Genomic DNA, 25,566 nt, shown 5'->3' with positions numbered 1-25,566 from the left:
CTTTGTGGTGCAGCAGACTCAGGCTCTGCCCTAAACACTGTCCTCACTGATGGGCAGTTGCACATTGGTGGTCTGAATTCTTTGAGAGAATTCCAGAACTAGAATTGCATCTGTGATAAGACTACCTCTCTAAGGCCCCTTAAAATACCAGCTCTTTACAAATGCATCTCATTTCACAGAATCACAGAATCACCAAGGCTGGGAAAGATCTCCAAGGTGATCCAAGCCAACCTGTGCCCCATCCCCACCTTGTCACCAGCTCAGTGCCATGACCAGGCACTCCTTGGACACCTCCAGGGATGGGAACCAGCTCCCTGGAAAGCCCTTTCCAATATTTTTCAGCCCTTTCTGTGAAAAAAATTCTTGCTGAAATTCACCTGATTTCCTAATTTTTGAGTAGCACTGTTGGGCTCTAGTCCTTTTCCTCCATAAATGTGACAAATGTCATGGGGTTGGGTGTTCTGGCAAAGTTTCACAAACACCCCAAGCCTTGATGGAAATGGAGAGGGAGGAGAGGAGCAGAGCAGATCAGAGATAGATAAATTAACAGCAGAAAAATGAGAACAACTGAGGCTTGCAAGTTTACTGAAAAACCTCCAAAGACCTGGAGAAGGAAGAGGGATGGGTGTGGACACGTGCTGGCAGGGTTGGGCAGGAGAGCCTGTGAAGTTTCAGGGGTGAGGGGCTGCTCCCTCCCCTCAGGGCCCAGCAGCACACCCAGGCTGGGGGCTCAGTTACCCACACTCACTCTGAGCCAGCACCTGGGCTTGCAGGTAACAAATCCTTCTTGTAAGGAGTGTGTTCCTGGGATGATAGATCATTCACAAGCTTCATTTTATGCCTGCTTCATAAGGCAGAACATGCTCCCTCTATATTCTCCAGGGTTCTGGTATTGATCTCCAGCAAAGCAGCCCCAGAAGAATGAAAGTGCAATCACAGCAGTGCTGGAGAGAGTTACAGCCCAGGACCTGTGGCACTTTAATAGACCTGCCATAAATGAACGGCAAGGCAAAAACAATGTGCTGTGGGAACCATAAATATGTGATTATGAAATAACAAAGCAGGATTCCCAAAGTGCTAACAACCTCCTGGCATTCCATTTAATAACTATAAATCTGCCATGGCTTCAGTTAAGTGAATTCCCCATAGCTTATTAAACTCTCTGTTTACAAGGAGAGTAATTACTGTGACTTTTAATGCAGAAAGGAGATGCCCAGTCCAGAGCATGTAAAATCGAACATGGATCTCACACTAAGCTGAAAGGCTCCCTCTGACATTTTGAAGGAAAGTCCCTGAACTGTTCTCAGGCAGGAGGATGTGTCTGTACCCATCCCTGCACCACCTGCAGCCTTTCTGCAGGTCTATTAAACCTGCAGCCTTTCCTGTGGCGGGGGCAGGAAGGGGTTAAAGTCTCCTGGCAGTGTGATGTGGGCAGGGATGGATTGCAATGTGCAATGTGCCAGCTGCAAACTGAATGGGGAGGTTTCCGTGGGAGCAGCAAGGTCAGATCCAGCAACAGGAGCTGAGGATTTCTGGGTTTAACCTCGGTTCTGGATTTGGCTGCTTCACCAGATTGGAGAAACCAGAGGACTTCAGCATGGAGAGATGGAGGATCAGAAAGCTCAGCCACCTTACAAGGAAGTTTGGCAGGTTAATTAGGGTGTATTTCCTAGTGCTCTGCATGTGAAATGTGCCAGGACATACAGCTGGTAACATTTACAAATGGCCCCAGATAAACTGAGAATGCTTTAAAATGTTTGTACAAATTCAGTGGGAGCAACAGGAATGGTTCAGATACAGGAAAGGAACGGGAATGGTGCAGAAAACCAATCAAATACCATCTCTCAGGCCATGAGGCTGTCGAGCAGTGAGAGCCTTGACTCACTTCCACCATGGAGAGTGAGAATTCCTGAGGGTGACAGGCAATTACCAAATGGACTCTCAAGGACACTGGGCAGCCACTGCCCAATCCTGGAATCTGGATTGAAACTGAGCAGCAGGGAATGACCTGGATTATGCCTCAGGGAGGAGTGAAGGATGAGAATAAGACTGACGTCAAGCCAGTGGTCCTCGGAAGCAGTCACTGAATGGATGTTTGGGTAAGAAAACAAACTGGATAATGAAAGTAGCCTCATACACAGTGGCACGGGATAGATACTGGAGTCACGGAGTCACATACAGAATGAGGAACTCCTCAGCTGGTTTATGCTAACCCTTCCTGGAATTCTTCTGAAACAGAGGTTGCTCAGATCCTATCAGGTTCCTAAGTTGTGATCCCTGATGGGGATCAGAGGGTGGAGGAAGCAGAAGAGTCCTGTCCTTTTCCCTTTCCCATGCACATCACGCTCAGATTCCTTTGCTCCATCAGTGCAAGATGCCTGCAGTGGCCTGAAGGTTGTGCAGAGGCACAGACCTGCCTGGGACCATGCTGGGAGTCCTGACCAAGAGCTGTGCTGGGTCCCTGCAGCAGCACAGGAGGGTCCAGCACACGCTGCACCTCTCACAGGTGAGTTGGAATGATGGCAAAACCCTGGAAGGAATCAGAGACCAAACTGGTTTGCCTTGGACTTTTTCCTTATCTGAGTGCCCTAAGAGCACCATTCTTGCTTTATACCCAATCCTAATAATGATTAAGCTTAATATGCCCCTTTGCTGTTCCCAAAACTTCCTTCCTGTGAGATCAGTTCAAATGTGGCTTTTCAAACCCTCTCTTTCAGGGAACCCAACAGACCCAACAAATGTGTTTAGGGGTGTTTTTATTGAACACAATCTGCAAAAATATATCTTACCTTGTTTCCTCACCATGGCTGCACATGGCCTGTGAGCTGCTCCCACACGTGGGAAATGGGAAATGGATGAGCAAGGAAAGCCATGGATGCCCTCCCGTTCCAGCAGCAGCGCAGAAGTGATTGGAGGAGTAAAAGAATAAACAAATACATAAAGCAGCATTGAACAAAGCTGAGGCATGGGGAAGGGCTGGCCCACACAGAGGGACAGATTCACAGAGGGAATTCTCTCTTTCATGCCAGGAGCCTTACACAGAGGAAAAGGAGTTTTCTTCCTCCTTGAAAAACAGCTTTTCCAATAGAGCAGCCCATGAACCATCCTAAGGAAAGGGAGAGTTGACATGAAAGGTGATTCTTTCCTCAACATCTTTTTACTTTATTTACCATTATATAGTAGCCTGTGCAGCTGCTGGTCCTCCATTTTCCCCTCAAAATTGACAATTCTTCCAAAAGCAGTAAGGTCCCACCCTTAAAGTGACTGGAAGCATTCCATGAGACTGATTGCATGCAAAACCTTCTTTCATAGCTGAGAAGAAGATAGAGCTGGATAAGGAACTGTATTTCACTTTGCCAAATTAGTCAACACAATGCAGGCAGCAATCACTCAGTAAACACAAGGCAGGACCTGGCACCCTCTTGCAGATGGACAGGCAGATAAGGCAGCACAGGGGCAGCACATCCCAGCTACCCAAAGGGCAGCACTGAAATTGCTGAGGGCTGGAACCAGAGCAGAGAATCTGTTGAAAGTCCCTTTCTCCGCAGAGAAAAGGACAAATTGGAAATACAATCAATTGGCCCACTCCACACCTCTGAGACACTCTGGAGCTTTTCAATAGAACTTTAAATATTTGCTCTTGCACTGGTAAAAACAGATTCCTTTCACGTTACTGTTTTTCTGAGTTCTTAAATATTTTTTCCAAGAAGATTATGAATAAGATTCCAACCCTCTCTGCAGCATTGCAACACAGTCTGTTCTCTCCTTTGAATCAGTTCTCTGATTCTTCTGGAATTCCTCATCCCTTGTTAGATTCCACCAAAAACTGCAGATATCTTGGATTCTGCATTAACATCAGGGCCCAAAAGGTCGTGGATCTCAACCACATGCAGAAATCCCATTCTCAGATCCCCTCCCTGGCCTCTGTGGCCTCTCTGGTTACACTGGGGTGTGAAACAGCCAATTCACATTTCCTTGCTGTTTGCCTTGTGGCTTACTGACCCAATGCTCAATGTGTTTGTGTTCCAGGTCTAACAGAATTATTTATACATAAACCAGACCCATTCTTGTTTGTTCAAATCAGTTTTCTCATTGCATTGTTGACCTATGACAGACAACCCAGTCCCAGGACTGGAGGATCTTCCAAGCCCCACTGGACGCAGCAGAGGATGATGCACGTCTGTGGCTGGGGACAAAGGCACCTGCCACGTGTGAGACAGGGACAGCAGCTGGGCTGCTGGCACCAGGAGAGCTCTGCAGGACTCACTGGGCTTAAAAAAACCACAGAGGTATTGAGGGGTGGCTGTCCTACTGCAGAGCTGTAGGAAGATCAAAAAGGGAAAGGAAGGATCAACTGCCACGAAAAGAAGGAGGCAGAGAATCCTCTCCTGATGGTCTAACTCATTGTTCTTTAGCTGCCAACATTTCTACAGCCTTTGCCTTTCCCTTGCCCTGTGGTCAATTCATGAATATTAATGGAGAAATTATTTCTTGGCTCTACTGTGGTCTTTGGGACATGCACATTTTGCATTTCTTCTAAACTTGTTTTTCTTGGGCTGAAATGCTAAAACCATTTTGGATGGGTGGTTGTTGTTGTTGCTGTTGTGGTTTTTCAGGTGAAAAGCAGCTCAGCTCAGGTCCTGTTCAGCAGACAGAAGAGATTTAAGGTGCCCAAAGATCTATTGTGAGGCAGGACCCAAGCAGTGGCAGTGGATTTGAAATAGACTGCTCAAGATTTGTTTGCCTTTGTTTTGGTAACATCAAACAAGACTTTGTCTAATAGCACAGAAATGATGAGCTGATATGAGTTGGTGTGAGCAGCACTAGTAAAGAGGAATGAAGCACTAAATAATTGGTTGAAACCCTTGGCTTGGCAGAAAATGGGCTAAACAAGGTTGGCAGACACCTCACAGAGACTGCGATGCAAGGGAATGCCATTTCAGGCTGTGCTCTCTCTAGCTCAGATGATTTTGCCAGGTTTTGCTGCAGATTTACAAACACAGTGCTCATACCCCAGCAGACAAGAGAGAAATCCTTCTCCCCTTTCTAAATCCAGGGAGACAGTTCACATTTTATCACAGCCAGAAGCCTCCTGCCTTTGCAGAAGTGATGGGCACTGCAGAGCGTGTCCTTAAGGGACCACAGGATGTGCCAGCCTGAGGGAAATGCTGGGTGTGTGTGGATGTGCTGGGCCAGCTCTGTAATCCACCTGGGCTGTGCTGCAGCACAGAACACCATCCAACAGTGGTTTATATTCTCAGTGGCAGATGCCTGTTTGGTGCCAGCAAGCCCAGAAAGTTGATGCTTTGGGCTGGCTCCAGGTTAGAACCTGATGCTGCACCAGGCTGTTTTTGCAGGGTTACAACTGTGTCTAAATGGAATTGAAAAAAGAAAAGAAAAGAAATAAAATTCATCAAAACAAGCAAAATAAAGCTGTGCAGGAACTGACTGAGGCATGGCTTAACTCCCCTCCTTTTCCTGCCAGCTGTGGCTGATGTGGTCTCAGGCTCAGGAGAGGAGACCAGGAATGAGATGTGGTGCTTGGCTTCCAGCTGCAGAGACACATGCAGCCATCCCTCAGGCCTCCCTCAGGCAGGAAGGAGCCAGCAGCTCTCTGCATCTGCAGGGAGAGGGACAGCAAAGTGCCTGGGGGATCACAGCGGGGGCAATTAGTGACCTGGTAACGAGCTGGGCTTTCTGGGCAGGATGGACACCAGGCCAGCCTGGGGATCTGTCAGGATTGCAAAACCTGACAGCACAGAAATGGCATTTCTAGTGTCTGTTTCAAAATAGGGCTGGATATCAGGGGGATGGATTCCTTGGGGGCAAGGCTAAACAATAAAATACAAATATGCACAGGAATTGCAGACCTCTGTGATTAACAGGGAGCTACGTAACAACAAGAAAAATGTTCTCCCTTATTTTTCTGTTAGTAAAGCTGCCAGTTTCTTGATGAGACATCTGCTGATGATTTACAGCCACGGAGACTTCCCAAGGAAACAAGCAACAACAGTTTATGGAAGTACCCAGAGAGCATTGCATGAAAAACAATAACGAGCTCTACAAAGGAAGCTTTGGGCAATAGGGTTCCAGATACAAATTAAAATTTTTAAAGTCAACACATGTAAGTTATTGGTTGAGCAAGGCCCAGACCAACACTCAGTTTGGGAGCATGTCTGGTCTCTGTCCAGTGCCCTGAAGTGGCAGAGAAGGGTTGCAAGCACTGGTGTAAACTCTGTTCCCAGTATGGGACCAGACTGAGGTGTGTGCACGCTCTTCTGTGTGTGCTGCTGAGGCTGAAATTGGAGCAGCAAAGGTAAAACCTAAGGAATGAACCCCCCATGTCACTGCCCACAGCAGCAGCATTACAGAAATTAAACCTCTGCCCAAGGTGCAGAGGGCTGGGAGCCTCTATGGCCTCTCAGGCCCTAGAATGATGTCACTAACAGGTTTTTACACTATAAGTCAAAAATTTTCAGTACTAATTGAAAGGCAGCAGGAGATAAATCACTGAGAACCTGTTCCACCAGCAGGTTAATTTTGTGCTGCAGGAGAACACGTGGGGAACACAAACCCATTTGGCCTCTCTGGGTTCTCTGTAAATTATTCTCACCTATGTGTTGGAGCTGTCCTGGTGACTTCAGACTCCTGTGCTTAAAGGTTTATTTGTTTTGAATCACTGGAGGCACTTTGGAGACACTACACTACCCATATTTATGACTTTTTCCAGGTCATCTAAGAGAGGCATGCTGTGATGAATGCTTCATCTCTACTGGCTCCCTTGGGGATGCACTATTCTAGTTTTTCCTTTAATTTACTACCAAGCACACTTCCTCCTTGTACCAGAGGGGCAGGGAAGTGCTTCAGAAAGTGCAAGAAGCAGTGAACACCAGCCAGGCCTGGATTTACCTCTCCAGGGGTGAGCCCAAGGACACCCCTGATCCATCTTGCAGGTTATCCCGGGGTGCTGTGCAGTCTCCAGTGGGGAAAGCAGTGGCAGCATCTCAGGACCTGCCTCCTGGTGAGTGCCCCAGTGTGTGTGTTGTGCAGGAAAGGAGCCACATAGAGAGGAGAACATGGAAACTCCCCCTTTCAGAAGCTTGGCTGGCTCTAAAGGCTATAAAATGCTTGTCACACCAGCCCATGCAGGAAGAGCTCCATGCTCAGTGGAGGGAGGCAAGGAGTTCAGAGTCAGCAGATGGGGAGAATGCAGACAGAAGTCAAGGTACAAGAGGGATGAGTTAAAAAGGCATGGGATGTTTTCCTGATGAAAGAATGGACACCTCAGAATCCAAATACCAGTAAAAATATGCCTATGAAGTAAATTATGCAGTGTTTCACTTCTAGGACATTGCATCAGAGTTTTTGTGAGCTGTGCTGTAGCAACATGAAAGAGGTGTGTTGTTTTATTGAAGTTTCCAATGGGCAATTTCCCTCCCACAGCAGCTTTTACATTTGATCAACACAACATCAACACAACCTCAACCTCTCAGTCCCTCTCAGCTGAACCCTGGCACACACCTTTCCTCTCTGATATTCTTTAGATGTGTTTAAACAGCAGTGTTGGAAACTGGAGTGTACAGTGACCTCTGAGGTGTGCTGGGGAAGGGCTGTGCCTGGTGAGCACAGCAGCATTTGGAACTGTAGATAAAGGAAAACATTCTGACACTTCTTGAAGCCCTCAGGGTATTCAAACACACAGCAACAACCAAACACAGCTCCACACTGAAGCTTGCATGAATTCTGACCTGCTGAGGGCAGCCCAAAGTGCCCACAGGCTTCAGTGAAGCCACTGAACCTTCATCAGCCTCTGGCATCTACTTTAGGTGGGCATCCCTGCCAAGCAATGGAAGTGGGCTTATCCCAGGCTTCTCCCAGCTGCAGGCTGGGAAAATGGATCTGCCACTGTTGTTGCCTTGGACCAGATTTCATACTGGAACTCATCACAAACTTGTGTATCACCTCCCTGGCTCCTGAGAAACTCCAAACTCTGCCCAAAAGGCAATTGTGTAAGACATGGGAAACAGTTCAAATGTGTGTTTCATTAGGAGTGAAGATTTGTCTTGTTCTCAGCACTGCAAGGATTGATCAACTGGACCAAGCACTTCAGTCATCTCACTAAGGTGCATGAACAGGCTGTTCTGAAAATCAGCCTCCAAGCTGTCAGAGAAGGAAAACATGCTAGTGATTCTGTGGAGGTGACAGGGATGAATTTGGGCAAAGAGAAGAAAAACACTTCAGGTGACTGTAACTGTTCCAGAAGCATTACCTAAGACATTGCTTAGCCCTGTATTTAAAGCAGGATTTTTTCCAAGATGCAAACAAAAGCGTTTGAGAGGCACTGTGCAGGTCTGCCTCCCTCTGATGCTGCTGGGCTGGTGCCACCCCTGGGCAGGGTCCAGCCAGGGAGTCCTGCTGGGAGCCAGGTCTTTGTCAAACTCTTCTGCTCCTGGGTTTTGAGAGGTGACAATGCTCAATCAACCCCCCCTGCTGAGAGAAGGCTTGCAGGGTGACACGAGCACAGCACAGCAGGATCCTCTCACTGATCTGTCCCAAATGCTTGATCAAAACTCACTGAGGGCAGCAGTGAGGGGCAGATGATTCCTGCTCCAGGGGCACCTGAGCTTTGGGCTTTGTTGGGTAAAAGCAGCATCAGTGTTGGCCACTTAGGACAGGTTCAAGGAAGAGTTAAGGCAACCTGTGCCCTAAATCAGAAAGGTGCAAGCTATGAGAGATGTGAGGCATTATTAATGTTCAGAATTAAAATCGATGAAAGTGAAAACATTGTCTGCACCTTCATGCAAGGGCAAATTTTAAAGACTCTTAACCCAGCCATGTGAACTCACACACCTGTCTGATGAGACAAGGCAGTCAGCAGTCCAGCATTGACACAAATGGCTAAACTATTTAAAGTCTTAAGAAAACTGTATTGTTGTATAGCTCTAAGCAGCTTAAGAATAATAGAGTGCACAGATAATGAGGAAAGGTGTGGGAGGCAGCATTAATGAGCCTGGTGTTCTGCAGGCTCCTGCCTGGTTGCTGTCCTCAGGTGTGGGTGGTGGAAAGCTGGGCTGGCTGCTCCTGCAGCCCTAATGGGCTCCCACCCTGGCCACAGCATCCAGGGGAGTACAAGCCAGTCTCCCTCACCTGTTTGTGCTGCTTTCCCCTAAATCACTGTGGCTCCCATGCTGAGAGGCAATTAATGAAAGCACATCCCAACCTGCACGGGCACCACTGAGGCTCAGAGTGCCTCTGGCTCATCCAGCTGCCTCTGCCCTGGTGGGAGTGGGATACAGCACTCGTGCTTGTGATGCTTTCTGAATCTCTGCCATTATTTTCAATGCTCCACAGAAACGATTCCTCCTTTTTTATGCAGCTGGAAAAAACTCCATGAGTTCACCATTTAGGGGATGTTGGCAGGGCAGGTTCAGAGACAGGTTCACAGCTGTTGACATCTGCTCACAGCTGGGATGGTACAAAAGGAGGAGTGTAATCAGAGTAATTCAGTAAGTGATGGCTAATGGGTTATGCCTGCAACTGGCTTCAAGGAATGGAAGCAAAACTGTCAGACTCTGTGTTACTGGCCTCATTTTACTAAAGATTAATGGTGAAAAATGATTGATTCTGTTCCTGGCAAGTTCTGTGGAACTGTCCTGATAACATTTGAGCTCTCTGTGGCTGTAGATTTGAGTTCCTAGAGAATCATCTGGTTTTAAATGTTTTTTCAGGCAACAAAACAAAGGACCACCTGTTACTCTTGGGTCTAGAGGGAAATTTTTCATGGAATGGTCCCTATCTCTGAAAAACGTTGTTTGCTGCAGTTCTGAGCAGTCACACAGGACATTCTGAGCCAAAGGATTTTATCAGAAAAAGTTTTTTCTCGGTGTCCAATGTTTTTGACAGCACTTTGTAAATAATCACCTTGGTACTGATCCAGCAAAGCACTTAAGGGAATCCTTAACCTTAAGCACAGGAGTATTTCCTAGATTTCATTGGGACTATTTATACACTTCAAGACAAAGATGTGTCAAAGTGTTTCGCTGGATTGGGTTTCCTCAGCATCTCCCCCTGCCCAAGCTGGAGCTCACTCTGCTTTCTATGAGGCCAGGCAAAGTGCCTGTTCTGTGACATGCAGTCGAGTCCACCATTTTTGATTTTTTTAACTCCTCGTGCATTTAAATTGACTTTGAACTGAAAGACCAAACTGTTGGTGACATACACAGCTCAAACCTCAGCCTGTGCAGAAAGTCTTATTACCTGTATGGGATATTAAATTCACACTTTAATAACACATTTTCACATTTCACAATAACACAAAATCATATTTACAGATATAAATTACCTGAATATGTGTTGCTGGGAGAATGGGAAAGTATAATTGAAATCCATATCAAATTCAAGCTGAGAAAAGGACATCTCTAGAACACTGTGTGATGACTTTGGCAACCAAGTACAAAGATTAAAATTCACAGAGCCTTTAAGCCTAGCATATGCAGTCGTGCACATATACAGCCAGAAAATCCACTAACATTTCATCAATTTTAAATGAAACGTGAGGACCAAGTTAAAAAAAAATCTTGGAACATGCCTGTTCAAGAAATAAATTAAAAACATCTTTACCACAGATCATCAGTCAGAACTGAAGTGTTGGCTCTGCAGGCTGAAGTACACAAACCATTTTGCAGTCTCGCTTTCTGCACCTCTGCAGTGATCAACATTCCAAAAACCCCACAGCAACATTCAGGCAGGGGAAAATCCAGGGCCCTGGATGCTGCAGAGAGGGGAAAGGGCAAGGCAACACAAACAGCACCACAGCCAAAGCTCCAGGCCAGGAGCTGAGGCCCCAACAGGTCCCATCCCAGACAGGATGGTTGTTTGAACATCAAAAGTCTGAACTGTGGTGCTGAGGTCTTTGCAGGTTGTGGTGTTTCAGGGTGTACAAGCTGAGGATGTTTCCTCCTCGTGGGAACAGTGGGGTCAAGCAAAGCTCTCTGGTCACAACCCATGTCTCATTTGAGGCATAGAGGCCCTCGTTCCTGCAGTGATCCCATGCTGCAGCCCCAGCCCTCAGCCCTTCTCAACACAGTTCTTGAGGCTGACAGTGAGAATTGTCCTGTAGGTGTTTTCCTGGGTGTTTTCCACAGTCTGTATGTTTCACTCCAGGAGCCTGTCAACTCTGAGAGGCTGGAACAACAAAACCACTGGAACCCACATCCACCGGGCAGCAGATATCTTACAGCATCTCCCTTGGTTTTTACCATCTCAGGCGTTAGCTGAGCTGCCTTCAGTGCTTTAGGGGCTGTGGGACTTGGCAGCAGAGCCCAGCCTGGTGTTTCACCCATGTGCCAGAGCTGATGAGGTTTCTCTGCAAATGCTCTTCCTCACTGGGGGCCAGGGAGAGCAGGGCACAGTCCTGGGCTCCCCACGGCCCGGGGAGTGGCAGCCCCTGCCCGCAGCCGTGCTGGGCTGCAGCAGGCACCGGCAGTGACCCCGTCCCCACGGCGCACATCCCTCCTCCTCCTCCCCCGGCTGCTCCGATCCCGCAGGCAGGATGGAGGACATTGCCAAATTTTGCTTGGCTGGACTTCGATTTTTATTTTTATCTTCCGCAGCTTGTAAAAAGGCTTTTAAAAGATGGGATATGTCTCTCTGTTTTCCCCACAGGCTCCGCTTATTTATGACTTTTTTCCCTTTGTCTTCAAAGGGGCTCAAAGTAACGGGCTTGTTTTAAGCTCCCTCGAATGGAAATGATTCCATTCCCAGGTTTCCTGGGGATGGTGCCTCCCAGAAGTTGCTTTAGGATTGCTATTCCAGGACCAGCAAGGGGAGCTCAAGCCTTGTTTACGGTAGGTCCCGCACTAATTCTCTCTGCTAGCGAGGTGTTTTTCATCCCAGTGCGTGACCCGGGCGGGGATGCCCCCGGGACGGTTCGTGCTTTGCCAGGCGGGGGCTGTGGCACGACGCGGGGCACTGGGAGGTGGAAGCGGGCGGCCGGTCCTCACGCAGGAACCGAACCAAGAGGTGCGGGGATCGCCTCGGGCCCAGCCGAGGGTGGGGAGCTGCTGAGCGCCAAAAGGAGCATTTTTCTGACCAAGTCCGCCCAGCTGCGCCAGCTGTCAGCCGGGGGGAGAGCGGGGGAGCAGCCGAGCCGGCCTGGGGCGGGTGGCTCGCACGCACCCGCTCCATCGGCAGCTCAGCCGGGAGCCCGGGCGGCCGCCGCCCCCATCCCCGCCCCGTCCCGCCCAGCCGGGGCGCGGGGGCCGGGCGGGCGCTCACCCGGGGCCGCGGTGCCGGGCGATGTCCCCAGCGAGCCGGGCCGGGCCGGGCACGCTCATCCAGCTCCGAGCCGCCCGCCGAGGCGCCAAGCCCGGACACTGCGGCGGGGCTGCGGCTCGGCGTCCGCGCTGCTCCGGGGCCGCCGCTGGGGCCGCGCCGAGCCCGGGGCCGGCCGGGCGCCGCTGCCGCCGCGGCGGTCACAGAGTTAATCGCGGCGGAGCCTGGAGCGGGGCGGTCTCTCCGCCACGCCTCCCTCCCCGCGGCCGTCCCCGCCCGCCCCTCGCTCCGCCGCCGCACCTGCCCGCGCCCCCGCCGACAACTTTCCCTGCCTGTTGCGCGCACCGAGCTCCGAGCCCGGCGGGCACTGCCATGGGCGCCGCGGAGCAGCGCCACGGGTAGGCGGCCCGCGGGGGTCGGGCCGGGAGCGCTGCCAAGGCTCTCCGCCCTCGCCTCGCTCCGCCGCCGCAGCGATCGCTGCCCCGAGCTCGGCGAGCATGGAGGTGCAGCTGGGGGTCGGTCGCGTCTACCCGCGACCGGCGGGCAGGACCTTCCGCGGGGCTTTTCAGAGCTTCTTCCAGAGCGTCTGCGACGCTTTCCAGCCGCCGCGAGAGGAACCGGGCGGCGCCGGGCAGCCGCCGCCAAGCGCGCCCTGCCCGCCGAGTCCCCGAGCGCCGCCGGACTCCCCCGCCTGCCTGCCGCCCCCGCCGAGCTGCCTGCCGCCCCCCGAGCCCCGCGCCCCCGGTAAGGCGCTGCCGCCCGCCGGCCCCGCCATGGGCTCGTCCTTCCCCTGCGCCGGAGAGCTGAGGGAGCTGCTGGGCGAGGCGGGTGCGATTCCGATGCTGCCGCCGCCCGAGACCGAGCCGGCGGACAAGGAAGATCCGCTGGGCGACAGTGCCCGGCAGCTGTGCCGCGCCGTGTCCGCCTCCATGGGGCTGGCGCTGGAGGCGCTGGAGACTCCGGCCGAGCAGCTGCCCCGCGAGGACTGCATGTTCGCCGTGCCCGCCGGGCCGCCCCGCGCCCCGCGCCCGCCTGCCCGCGACCCCTCTCCCGTCTTCGAGGCCGCCCTGGCCGCAGAGCCGCCCGCCGGGCCGGGGCTGCCCCGCGGCTTCGGCCGCGTCAAGCTGGAGAGCGCGGCGGGGCCGGCCCCGGGAGGCGGCTGGGGCGGCCCGTGTCGCTTCGGGGCCGAGCTGGTCCCGCCGGGCCCCGCGCCCCCCTGGCCCACCTTCTTCGCCGAGGAGGGGCAGCTCTACGGGCCGTGCCCCGAGCCGCCCGCCGGGCCCGCCGACTGCCCTGCCGATGCCTGGTACCCACCGGGCCGGGCGCCTTTCGCCGCCCCCGCCCCCGGCATCAAGAGCGAGCTGGAGCCCTGGGTCGAGGGCTACGCCGGCGCTTACGGCGATCTCCGGTGAGTACCCGCGTCCCGCAGCCCACCGGCAAGCGCACCCTGCACCGTGCTTCCCGCCGGCATCCTGCATCCCGCCAGTACCGGCATCCCGTGCCCGCATCCCTCTGCCACCTTCTGCACCCCGCGCCGCCCCAGCCTCCCCGCCGCGCTCACCGCGGGTCCCACCCGCTATGTCCTGGCTGTTCCCGCTTTGGTCTCCGCTGCCGAATCTTCCCTTTTGCCACGATGCTCTCCTTTGGGACTGACTAGGCGAGATCGCGCCAGGAACGCCGCGGTGCACGCCTGGTGTCCCCGCCGTCCTGTGAGGCCGTTGTGTTTATCTCGTTTCCTCACGCATCTGTTATCCCGCTGCTCCTGCCGCTGGGAGCGGGCGAGATCGGGACGCTGAGCCCCGAAGCACGGACGGATGTTGACATCGAGTTAAAATCCTCCCAGCAACTTGTCCCGCCGAGAGCTGCCTGCCGGGAATGCACTGTGCAGAGCAGGAAACCCCGAATGTAGTGGCAGAGAAACATCACCTGTGCTTCGGGGCTGTTTTAAGTACAGGTAGAAAATGTGTTTTAAAGTAGAGCTAGAACAGGGAACAAACCAGGGGAGAGGAGTTTTTTTTTTTTTTTTTTGAGAAGTAGGATTCAATCAAGAATAATTTTTCTTGGTGGATTAACTTGAAAAAAAAGTACATGAGCCATCTCTGTAAAATACCTGTACAGCATTTAAAGCAGTGGGCACCTGCATTCTCACGTGTCAGCACAACAGAACATGGCCAAAATGATGGAAATGGGAGGGAGAAAGGGCTTCCCAAGGGATTTTCTGCTGGCTCGGAGGCAGCCCCATCCAGGAGTATGTGGGGCCTCAGCTGGGGTTTGCATTGTGGGAGTCCTGCATCCACACACTCACCCTGTGATGCTTGGGATGCTGGGAGCAAAGGCTGAAATGAACAATTAGATTTTACCTCTAAATTAGCACCAGGCGAGTCCACTGCCTCTGGGCTTGTTTCTGTTTTAAATACCCAGAGCTTCATTTGGGTACCGGGGCAATTTCCATCCATACACTGATTTACTGGGGGATTGTACAGAGATGTCAAGGGCTTGGCAAAAGAAAAAAGAATAAAAGTAATGACAGGTCAGGAAGAGTGCAGCTGTGAGCATCATCCAGCTGTGAGCTTCGTACGTGGCAGGAGCTATGCAAGCTCTGGGTGTGTCTCTGGAGTCTGCATAAATCTCTGCTGGAATCAGTGCAGAGGAGGCAGGGAGGAATCAAGTTGGGAAAGTTCAGCATTGGGGTGCTGCTGATGGCGGTGCAGGTTTGCTCCGTGCGGCCGCTCTGCCTGCGGAGCAGGGGGGTCCTGCACAGACAGGGAATGTCACACTGAGGAGAGCAGGTGTGGCTCCCATGCAGGTCTGCAGGCAGTCTTGGAGGCTGGACTAGGCAGCAGCAGGTACATTTTGCCCGGGTCTTGCCTTAGAGATAAGCAACATCTCCCTCATTCCTGTGGGAAGTGCTGTGTACTCCTTTTCCTTGCAGCTGTGTTGGGTGTGCTGTGCCTTAGCAGACTTCTGTGGGATCAGCAGGGTTGGAGCTGGCACAGCAACCTTTACAGCACCAGTGTCTTGTCCTTTGAACTCCAAGGCTTGCACAGCACTGCCCTGCTGCTGCAAAGGTGTAATGGAGGGACATTGTCTCTCTGTGCTCAGATGCAATTTCCAAACGCCGTGAGGAAAGCGGAACGCTCGGCGTGGTCTGGCTCAAGCCATGTGTGTTAATCGCTGCCAGGTTTACATTTTATCCTAGCAAAGTCTCCATTAGCTTTACAGCGTGCTGCTGGCCCATTCCTGCAGCTTTGCATTTTCTCCTGGCTCTGTGGGTGCTAGCACAGGATCAGCCTCTGCTGCTCTGGAGCGGGGGGATCGTGTACCAGCATCCCAGACAGCAGGGCCGGGGGGAAGAAAGGTTTGTGGGAGCTGAGAGGCTCTGTAGTAAAATTCCCTGATGGAAGGATGACTGGCATTTGGACCTGCACCCTGTGCTGTCTGGTGCAAGGTCTGATCTCCTGCCCTACTTGACCTTGCACATAAAGTTTTCCCCTTGTACCCTCAGAGGATGCAGCCTCAGCATTCTGTGGGGACAGTGAGGGCACTTCTGGGGCTGTAGAGGAGCAATGGGCACCTCAGAGCCCTGTCCCTCAGGGTGCTGCTGGGAGCAGAGGCACACACAGGCCCTCCTGCTTTGGAGAATAAGGAGCATTTCAAGGTGTGCTGCTCCTACTTTCTTTCCCCTCTGGATGGTCCTGCTGTCTGCCAGCAGGATCATGGCTCTTCCCTCACAGATGGAGCTCTCCCAAGCCCCAGTTCTACCCTGCTGCAGTTGGGATCAGGTATAGGTAGGTATTTTTTGAGTTAAACACCCTTCATACAACACTAAAGCATGAGCAGTTTTTAATATTTGAGGAAGTGACAGGGTTAGGAGGTGCTGGCACATCTCAGAAACACAATTAAGAACCACAATGTGGTTACTAACACAATTGGGTTTAATTTAAAGCTTTTGGTAGAGTGTCCCTGACTGTGCCAGTCAGGCTTGCATGTAATTAGCAAATTAATTGGATGTTTTGTTACTCTGGACTTGGAGCTGTTTATCTTTTTGCTCCGGTTGTTGCATCATTACTACCAGCAGTATTTGAGGTGACAAAATAACCTGTTTCAGGAGCAAAATGGAGCATTGTCAGAGTAAATCCAAGGCTCTGCCATCAGAAGACAAATTACAGTGGTGGATTGGAGGGGGTGGCCTCCAGTTTAAAACGAAATGGAATCAGAGAAGGAGCTGTTACTGAAGCAATGGAATCAAAGGGGAGAAAAGGATTTAAGGGGCTTTTGGCTCAGGAAGATCTGCTGTCCACGTAGCTTCAGACGTTTTTAAGTGGCATTTGCTATCACTGCTGTTACCTGGTGCTGATACTGGTTGGAATCCTGGTGTTTGCTGCTTACATCTGCCTTTGGTTCCCTTCCCTAGTCTGGCTGTGGTCAGTTTGGGCCAGTGCCACGTGTTCATTCATCACCTGGCTCGATGGCTCTGTAATTGTTTCTGCTCTGTAATTGTGATAGGCTTACAGATAAAACCTGCAGTAATTCCTTCCTATGGAGGGAGGAGATAAGACTGGCAAAGAGATGAAGGAGTGAAGGGCAGCTGTTACACGGAGAGATGGAATGAGGCAGGAGGTCGTTCTCAGGGTTGCTCTCACTCCCAGGCTGTGCCCGGCAGCAGCTGCTCTGGCATCCCAGCCCCAGGAGGGCTCTGGGGACCCCCAGCACTGCACTGGCAGAACTCCAAAGCCCTTGGGAAGGGCTGACCCTCCTGTCTGCTGCTGTCAGTGTGACCTTTCTGCTCTGGCAATTGGCCATAGGATGCAAATATGTCTTTGAAGACAAGAGGAGCATGGCAGAACATCACGTGAGCAGCCAGTCCTTTCGGCCCCTATGGACAGGGAGCCTCTGGTGGCCAGGGGAGTTGGGGGTGTGCTAAAGCTTGCTGTCAGTTCCTGATAAATGGGGAAGAGAAAAGATAAACAAATTTCTTGCTCAGCACCTCTCACCCTTTCCTTGCTCACAGGACAACTATGATAATCCAGCTGGAGCTGGAATAGAGAACTCAGGGCTTGGTGAATGATAGCAGGCTGTGCAGGGTGCATGTCTGTCGTGGCTGGAGCTGAGGTTGTGAAATAGGTGATACTCTGGGGCTGGGTAACTGGAGCTGCAGGGATGTTGGAGCTGTGCTCAGCATGGAGAACCCCTCAGGACTGGGGGAGCAGCCAAGGACTGGGCACTGACCTGGAGCACAGCACTGGTGTCTCCTTTTTCTCACTCCTGAGCAAATATCAAATCTCATAAAATGGTCTCCTCATTTTCCCCTCCCTCCTCTGTCTGTCTGTCCCTCTCTCCCCTGCTCGCCTGGGCTCCAGCTCTCCCTTACTGCTGGGAAGAGGAGATGGATCACCTGTCAGGGGCTGGGCTGTGGAGGGCAGACATGTAGGGTGTCCCTGCCCAGCTGCTCTGAGCGTACACAGCATCTCTTTGCCTCTTCACTGCTCAAAGGCAGACTTTGCCCCATCCTCCTCTAAGCTTTCCCATCCTATTTTCCAGATGTCTTGAGCTTTTGAGCTCTTACACCCTCTGGAAGCTGCTTCCACAGTCTTGTGCTTGGTATCGGCAGTGAGTATTCCACCCTGGTTCCTCTCAAGTGCCGGTTGCAGTGGAAGGACAGGCTTTATGTGGCACTTGGTATTGGAAGCAGCAGCTGCAAATCAGAAAATTTTGCCAAAGAAACAATCCACAAAAAGCTTTCAGAGTGTTGGTGGGTCGCAGTCACACAGGTATTTTGTGTGTTTTCCCGAGGCTTCAGGGCTGGGAGCTGCACAGGATCTGCTCATGGCAGCTCTTCTGCTTATGCAGCTTTTACATTCTTCCTGCTGTTTACAGATTCCCTATTGCACAAGTGTTTATCCATTGAACAGATGAGCACCACTCCTGGAGCCAGTCTGGCATAACCATTGGTTTTCCTCATGGGAGAACTTCATTCCAGACTGAGAGCCAGTTAACTATGGGAAGCGCTTTGGTGCTGCTTCTGAGGACAGAAGAGCATGTCAAAGTATTGATTTGGAACAGGAGAGTGTGTTTTGTAGCCTGGGGGACAGGAGTCAGGATTCCCTCCGCAGAAATGGGTTTTTCCCCCAGGACAGGATCCCTACCATGGGCACAGGTACCAGCCCCAGGGGCCGGGCATCAGTTGGAGTTGGGATCGTGTCCCCGAGGCACAGAGCCCACAATTCCTGGAAGTCGCTGCCTCTGTGCGGTTTCTCAGAGCGAGGAAGGTGTGGGACAGTCCCGGGAAGAATGAGAGCAGAAACACTGTAGCGAGGCAGCCGATGTGAGCGGTGTCCCAGGGGCGAGGCCAGCTCTCCCCCCGCAGCAGCAGGACCCTGCAAGGCCACGCTGGCTCCAGCAGAGACAAGAGCCCGCTCTGTGTCCGTGCCAGGCGTCACCTCCGGGTCCCCGCGGGCGCACATTGCCCATGGGCAGGGGCAGGAACGGGCTCAGGTCAGGAGTCAGTCTCTGCATGGCGAGGGGGGCATGCTCCTGAGCTGGGAGGAAAGCTGGAAACACTGCCATATATTGCAGGAAGAAATCACAAAATTCCCTAAAATATTGGAAATCTCATAGTCATGTTTTGGTGTAATGAAAACAATTTCATTAGACGGCGTTGAGAACAATTTGTAGTAGAGAGCAGTAGCTCAGTTCTTTGTGTTTTTCTGTCATTCCTATGAATTCCACTCTTGGCACGGACCTTCATTCATATTTTATAAATTGCTGTTTGAAGGTGGCTGTCCCAGTTTGCCAGTTCTCCATTGCCAGTTGCTGTCTAGACTTGGAGCACTCACTGGAGCCTGCTGGGTTGGCGTTTGCAGTGGATACTTTCTGCTAGTGATTGTGGACTAAAATTACAAAAGAAAGAAATTGTATTTATTTTATCATCCTGTGAACATTTAAAATTTATCAAATGAGTGTTTGCTGAAAGAAAACTATTCAGTGGGAGACTTTCTATGACTTCTAGTAAAAACTGTTTGTTTCTGAGAGCTGCCCCGGTAGATCCCAGAGATCTGTGCAGCTGTGGATGGCTCTGGAACATTGAAAATATATAGGAAAAATGAAGAATCCTCCTTGCACAGCTCCTCAGCCTCATTACTGTGTGCAAGTTAATTTTCTTTTTGGAAGATTTTCTGCAAAAGGCACGTCTGCACCTCAGACTGACGCAAAGCAAGTGCCACAAAGCCATCACGGACAGCCTGGGCCAGCTGGGGAGGGTGGCTTGGTGCCACCACATGCACGTAGTGATGTGGCACAGGGGGCACAGGCAGGTCCTGTTGGGGTCATCATTGGGTCACACATGGGCATTGACCAGGGTGATCTGCTCTCACCTTGGATGACCCCAGCTCTGCACCATGTTCATAGGAAAACAGCGATGGCAACACTTCCTGTGGGGGTACTGGATCCTTTGCAGCTCTTTCTTTTCCTCCAGAGATCCAGCATGCACAGGAGGCAGATCTCCCATCTCCTGTTGTAGCAGAGCTTTTATGCCTGGTAAACAATTAGGAGGCAGATTTGGTCACATCAGCCCTTAGTGGGTGGCTGTGCAGGCATGCCCAGTGGTGGCCCTGGCAGTGGCTGGTGGCCCTGGTATCGAGCGTTGCTGCACACTGTGGGGACCAGAGCCAGCCCTGTTTGTTAACAGTGCTATGAGGGAGCTCATTGAAATGAAAAGGAACTGGCCCAGTTGTCATGGCAAAGACTTGTGACGGAGGTTCTCCATCCATATTCTCTCGCTGTTACCAGTGCTGCTTGCCTTCCCTGATCTGCCTGTGCTGCTCATCCACGTCCAATCACCCTTAATCCCCTGCCTGCTCCAGGTGAGGGGCAGAGGGAGGGATGAGCCTCTCTGGGGAAACCTCCCGGTGGAGGGAGTCCGGCTCACCCTGGCCAGGTACCTGCAGTGGGAAGTGCCTGTGCTTTGTTCTGCTTTAAATCCAGCCATTGCACCCCCATTCTTCTCACCAGCGTTTTCAGGTGAGATTCAAAGTATCCTCTAACAGTAATAAAAACACTCCCAGCAGTAGAACTTCACTGCTGAAGCGCTCAGGAGCAGCGATTCATTCAGCCTCCAGGCAGCCGTGGACATGGGAATTGTCCCTTTCCTGGGGGCTGAGGTCCGACAGCAGCCCCAGGTGTGTGAGTGCCGCAGCCCTGGCTCAGCGCTGGGGTCCCGGGGGGCTGTGCTGGCTTTGTGCCGGCTCCTGGGGACCGTCCTGCCGCAGCCTGCTGGACCTTGCACCCCTGCAGGGGCCCGCTCACCTCCGCTGGCCCCGGTGTCCCTGTGCAGCTCCGGGGCGGTGTTTGCAGGAGCCGGGTTACGGGAGTGCAGCATCGCGCAGGAGCCGCCGCTCCCCGGGGACCTGTGCGGAACGGGGCAGGCTCGGTTTGCCTGGGGTCAGCTTGGCTCAGCTGCTCTCAGGGCGCCGCTCGCTCCCCGCTCAGGCTGAGCAGAGGCCAGGAAGAGCAAGGTCACCCGCTGCGCCCTGGCTCGGAGCTCCCCAGCCCCCGCCCGGGGATGCCGCTGCAAATAGTGACAGAGAAGTCAGGTGCTGACACGTCCTCAGGAGTGGTGGGATTGGTCTGTAGGGACGTGGACCTCAGATTAAGTGATTTGCAGTAATAGAAATAATCTGAAAAGTACATGCCAGTTCCCCAGGTATTTATAGCTTCTGCCCTTTTCCCAGGCCACCCGGCCCCAGGCAGCTCGGGTGTCCACAGGGCTGGATTACACCCATGCTTTCCACAGGTGTCCTGGTGCCTTCCCTGTGCCATCCAAAGGAGAAGAGAGCCCATCCTAATAAGTAAATAATGATTCCTGGGCTGAGCCCCTGTTTCTGCTGAGGGGGCCAGTCTGTCGTGGTGCTTGGCAAGGCAGCTATCACTTCCCAAACAACTCTAGGGGCGAAAGAGATGGCTTAACTCAGGATGGGAGAGTCAGTGCAGAGCCACCAATGCTGGGACAATGACAGGGCTGGCCTGGGACACCCTTGGTGTGGGGAGGGAGTGCTGTGAGCAGCCTTAGCTGGGGCAAGCAGCTGGGCACAGGAACGTTTACCATTTGGTGTGTCTGTCCTGAGATCTGTGTGCTCCTGAGACACACTTGAGGTGTGCCTGGGCTGGCAGAGCCCTGCTTGGGCTGTGCAAAGCAGGAGAGCTGTTTGAGAGCTCCATGCAGAGCTCCAGCCACCCCTCATGCACTGGGCATGGCAGCAGCCATGAGGATTTACCTTTCATGTCTGCAGCCAGGTGTCTGTGACAGGCACTGCTGGGGGGATGTCCTGGCTGCTGGCTGCCTGATCCAGCTCCTGCTGGAGCCTGCAGAGTCTGGTCATAGACTCAGGGAATGGGTTTTTTGGAAGAGGCATTAAAGCCCATTTCACTGCACTCCCTCTGTGGCAGGGACATCTCCCCTAGACCATGTTGCTCCAAGTCGTGTCCTACCTGGCTTTGTCACCTAAGGATGGGTGGTGCATTCTGTGGGTGACCTCTCCCTCTGCACCAATATGCTCCAGCAGGGACTGGACATGGGCTGGCTGTAGCCAGTGGCTTTGGGAAGAACCTCGGGGCAAATCCTTCTGTGTTACAGCTGCATCTTCACCTTCCAGACCCCCATCCCACGGACAGCTTCTGGAATTGCTGCCAGCAGGAACAATCCCTACAAATGCCAGAGGGGAGGCTGCAGATCTCCAGAATACATTTTACAGAGGATGTGTTCAGTCCCTGGGATGAGGTGGGAAAACCCCAGGGTTTGCTTCCTCCCCCTTGTGCTCTCTGTGCCTGGGGGTGGATGGAGGGGGATTCTTGTCTCTCCCAAAATGACACGACACTTCTGTCTCTGCTGCTTTCACCAGCCCTCAGCATTTTGGCTGCTGTTACAGATTTTAGCTGTGTTTGCTTCTTTGCTGGTTAGAAATGGCAGAAAAAAAACCGCTTTGACCTTGGCCTGTGTGCTGAGAACAGAGCCCAGGCACAAGTTTCTGTATCACAAATTTCCTGGTGAAGGCTCCTGCCTCCTCCCCCTCGCGCCGATCCCGCACATCTCCCGACCTGCTCCTGGGAGGGCTGGGACGGGATATCTCGGCAGCTCCACTTTCCTCTTGAAGGAGAAATACAGAGAAGGAATTCTTGTGCTGATTGGGTTGATAGCTTTCATCTGGGAAGCAATGGGGTGCGTCAACTGGAAAATGAAATCCCCCTGCAAAGAATGCTGGGGTGATTTACTGTTTCTATTGAATCGTGTGTGTGTGTGCCTGTGCACATCGTGGATGTTCATAATCTTCCCGTGAACACCACACACAGATTATGTGTGTGTTCTCTGTGCTGTGAGGAGCATCCCCACCCCTCACCCTGGAGCCTGCAGCGTTCCCTCTGCGCACATGTCCCTGGAGGGCAGGCACTGTGCCATGTGCTGCCCGCAGGAAGGAGAGGTGGCTGGAGCCCTGGGAGCCTCTGCAGGCAGCGCAGGGCTTGGTGTGGGATCGGCATTGCTGCTTCTCCCTGCTCAGACACTGAGAACCAGCCCCCAGCTCAGCCCCACTCCCTCTCCTGCTGCCTGGCAGTGCCCTGGGAGCAGGGCAGGGCTGGGGGACGTGTCTGGGACCATGGGTCCAGTGGGGACTGTGATCCCCGTGGGCTGGCTCTGGGCATTGTCCCTGTGCATGCTTCTGTGCTCCAGAACATGTGACATCGTCCTGATGAACTCAGCCTGTTCACATGGATTTCGTTTTTCTGGCTCTCCGTAATTGGCTTTGTTTTCACGTGTTCCCTGTGGTTAAAAAGTCTTTTCCCTGATAATAGGATCTTCCCCTTACAAAGAAATCTATTACTTCCCCGTCTGCTCCCCAGTCCCCTGGAGCATCTTTAAATGCTTAGAAAAACAATAGCAGGAGAGAGACTTTTCCCCTTTCTTGTTTACAGCACAGCCTGTGCCAAGTGCCGGGTCCTTGATTCGGGGCTGTGTTGGGGGTGGTTTGAAAAGGGAGCAGAGCACAGTGCTGGGAAGCCTGCAGGACAGAAATCCCACTGGGGCTGTGCTGAGGGCTCGGCAGAGCTGAGCTGAGATGGGAGCTAGGGTTCCAGGGTTCAGCTGTCCTCTTCTTGTTCAGTTCTCCTTCCCTTTTGCCACGTGGGTGCTTAAAACCTTGGATTGCGGCCTGAGTTGAAGCAGTTGTCATGTCCATCAGGAAGAAAGTGGCAGCCCGGGGTTAGCAGGGTGGCTGGCCAGTCCCTCTGCCCTCGACTGCAGTTAGTGGAGGGGGCTCAGTATGTCGTGCAGGATCCCCTGTGGGGATCTGTTAACTCCAGGCCATACTGTGCCCTCCTGCTCTGCCCTTGCCCCCCTGTGCAGAGCTGGGTCAAGGCGGGTGCGCAGCCACCGCGGCTGCGGCGTGTCCTGAGATGACTATCTCACTGCTCGCTCACACAGACTCAGGAGAACACTCTCAAGGCTGGGAGGCCTAAAATTAGATGTGGCATCTGTGTTTTGGTTTGCAGGCGGGCTTGAAAGAAAATGATTTTTGGCTGCTTTCATTCCTCGCCTTCTTGGAAGAGCACGGGCAAGGGGTAGTGGGCAGGGCTTTGGTCCCTGGTGTGCCATGGCTTTCTCTGGACATGGCTGTCCAGCAGGGCCAGTCAAAGCTCCAGCATGGATCCCTGATAGCAGGAGGACCACCCATGCCCACAGGTCCTGGAGGCAGCCGGGTGCAGGGCTGCAGGGCTCTGCTCTCCGTGTTTTCCTGGGAATGCTCTCAGCCTCCAAAACAGCAGGTGTGGCTGCCCCTGCCATATGTCACTAAAAGTGCAAACTGGCATCAAAGCACTGTTTCCCAGCCCATGCCTGTCTAGATACAGTGGGTTGTAGGTATGTGCTGCTGGAGTTGGTACTGGTGCAGCCATCCATCCATCCATCCATCCATCCATCCATCCATCCATCCATCTTCCATCCATCCTCCATTCATCCATCATCCATCCATCCATCCATTCATCCATCCATCCATCCATCCTCCATCCATCCATCCATCCATCTTCCATCCATCCTCCATTCATCCATCATCCATCCATCCATCCATTCATCCATCCATCCATCCATCCATCCATCCATCATCAATCCATCATCCATCCATCCATCCATCATCCATGCATCCATCCATCCATCCTCCATCCATCCATCCATCCATCCATCCATCCATCCATCCATCCACCCATCCCCACCATCCTTCCCTGCTCCTGTCCCAGTCCTGCCCTGCTCCTGCCCCAATCCATGTGCAGGTGTGGGCAGCTGTGAGCAGCGGGCATGCCACGAAGGCCGGGATGGGGAGCAGGAGGGATTGGTGGGTGTCAGCCAATGGCTGTGAGTTGCTGGGGAATTTGCTTCTCTGTTGCCTGTTCTGCTGAGACTGGGGCTAAGAGCTGCAGGGAGACCTGGCACTAAATATGTGAAACCTTCATTTATAATTAGTGTGTTTATGTCGGGGATGAGTCACAGCACGATCCGCTTGGAGGACGCGGCGGGAGGATGATAGTGTTGCACAAGTCGTGAAGTCTCCTCTAGAAACTCTGCTTTGCCAGCAGAGCTGAAGGGAAGTTCTGCAGATAGCGCTTGTATCCACTCCCAGACATAATAAGGCAAAGGATTTTTATGCCTCTGCAGTTGTGTCTCTGCAAAGGTTTGGTCTTGATAGAAATGTGCCTAAAAATAACCCGGTGCTGCTGGTGGGTGGTGGGACCAGCGCTGCAGTGCTGCTGCAGTGATCCCCACTGCAGGAGGGGTGCAGGGGGCTGCTCCCCGAGGTGGGGAGCTCTGCTGATTGCTGCTGTGCCCGTCCATGCCAGGGCTCCATGCTGTGCCCGGGGGAGGGTGCTGGCTCGGGCCTTGTGCCTCCCCAGCTGGATGCCAAATTCGTGGTATTTGCGGTCTCCTCGTGTTTCCATGCCGGGTCCCGCCCTTCTTGCTGACTGGTTTTGCCTTGTGCTTCCTACAGTGGAGAAATAAAAATGCAGAATTTGCAGCATTGGTTTCCTTAGCAATAATTCCACTGCCAAAGGAAAAGGGGAAAATATTTTGTGTTTTAAATATCTGAGTCTGGGAATGAATCCTGGCATCCCTCAGCAGCCCAGCTGGGAGCTGACCACTGACCTCAGGCCATCAGCACAAGTTGATCCTTGTTGCCAAATTAAATCCCAAATTCATTTGGAGTTCTGTGAGACTGATTGGAATCCTTCTGCCTGGGGTTTCTCTTGGTAGCCCTG

The 25,566-nt window shown here is 52.6% G+C and overlaps 1 protein-coding gene across 1 annotated transcript in view; it reads left to right on the top strand.

Moving 5' to 3' along the window:
* Positions 1–12,558: 12,558 nt before the first annotated feature.
* AR (androgen receptor) overlaps positions 12,559–25,566 on the top strand; it is a 40,818-nt gene continuing 27,810 nt past the window's right edge. Inside the window, exon 1 of the mRNA XM_071442250.1 lies at positions 12,559–13,681. Coding sequence (XP_071298351.1) covers positions 12,771–13,681 — 911 coding nt within the window. The 5' untranslated portion in view covers positions 12,559–12,770. The remainder of the gene's footprint in view (positions 13,682–25,566) is intronic.

This window comes from Agelaius tricolor, unplaced genomic scaffold, assembly GCF_023055355.1.
Source record: "Agelaius tricolor isolate 1412-34295 unplaced genomic scaffold, bAgeTri1.0.p SCAF_17, whole genome shotgun sequence".
NCBI classification, from domain to species: domain Eukaryota; kingdom Metazoa; phylum Chordata; class Aves; order Passeriformes; family Icteridae; genus Agelaius; species Agelaius tricolor.
The sequence above is the reverse complement of the archived record's forward strand: the minus strand, read 5'-3'. Positions and strand labels throughout refer to the sequence as shown.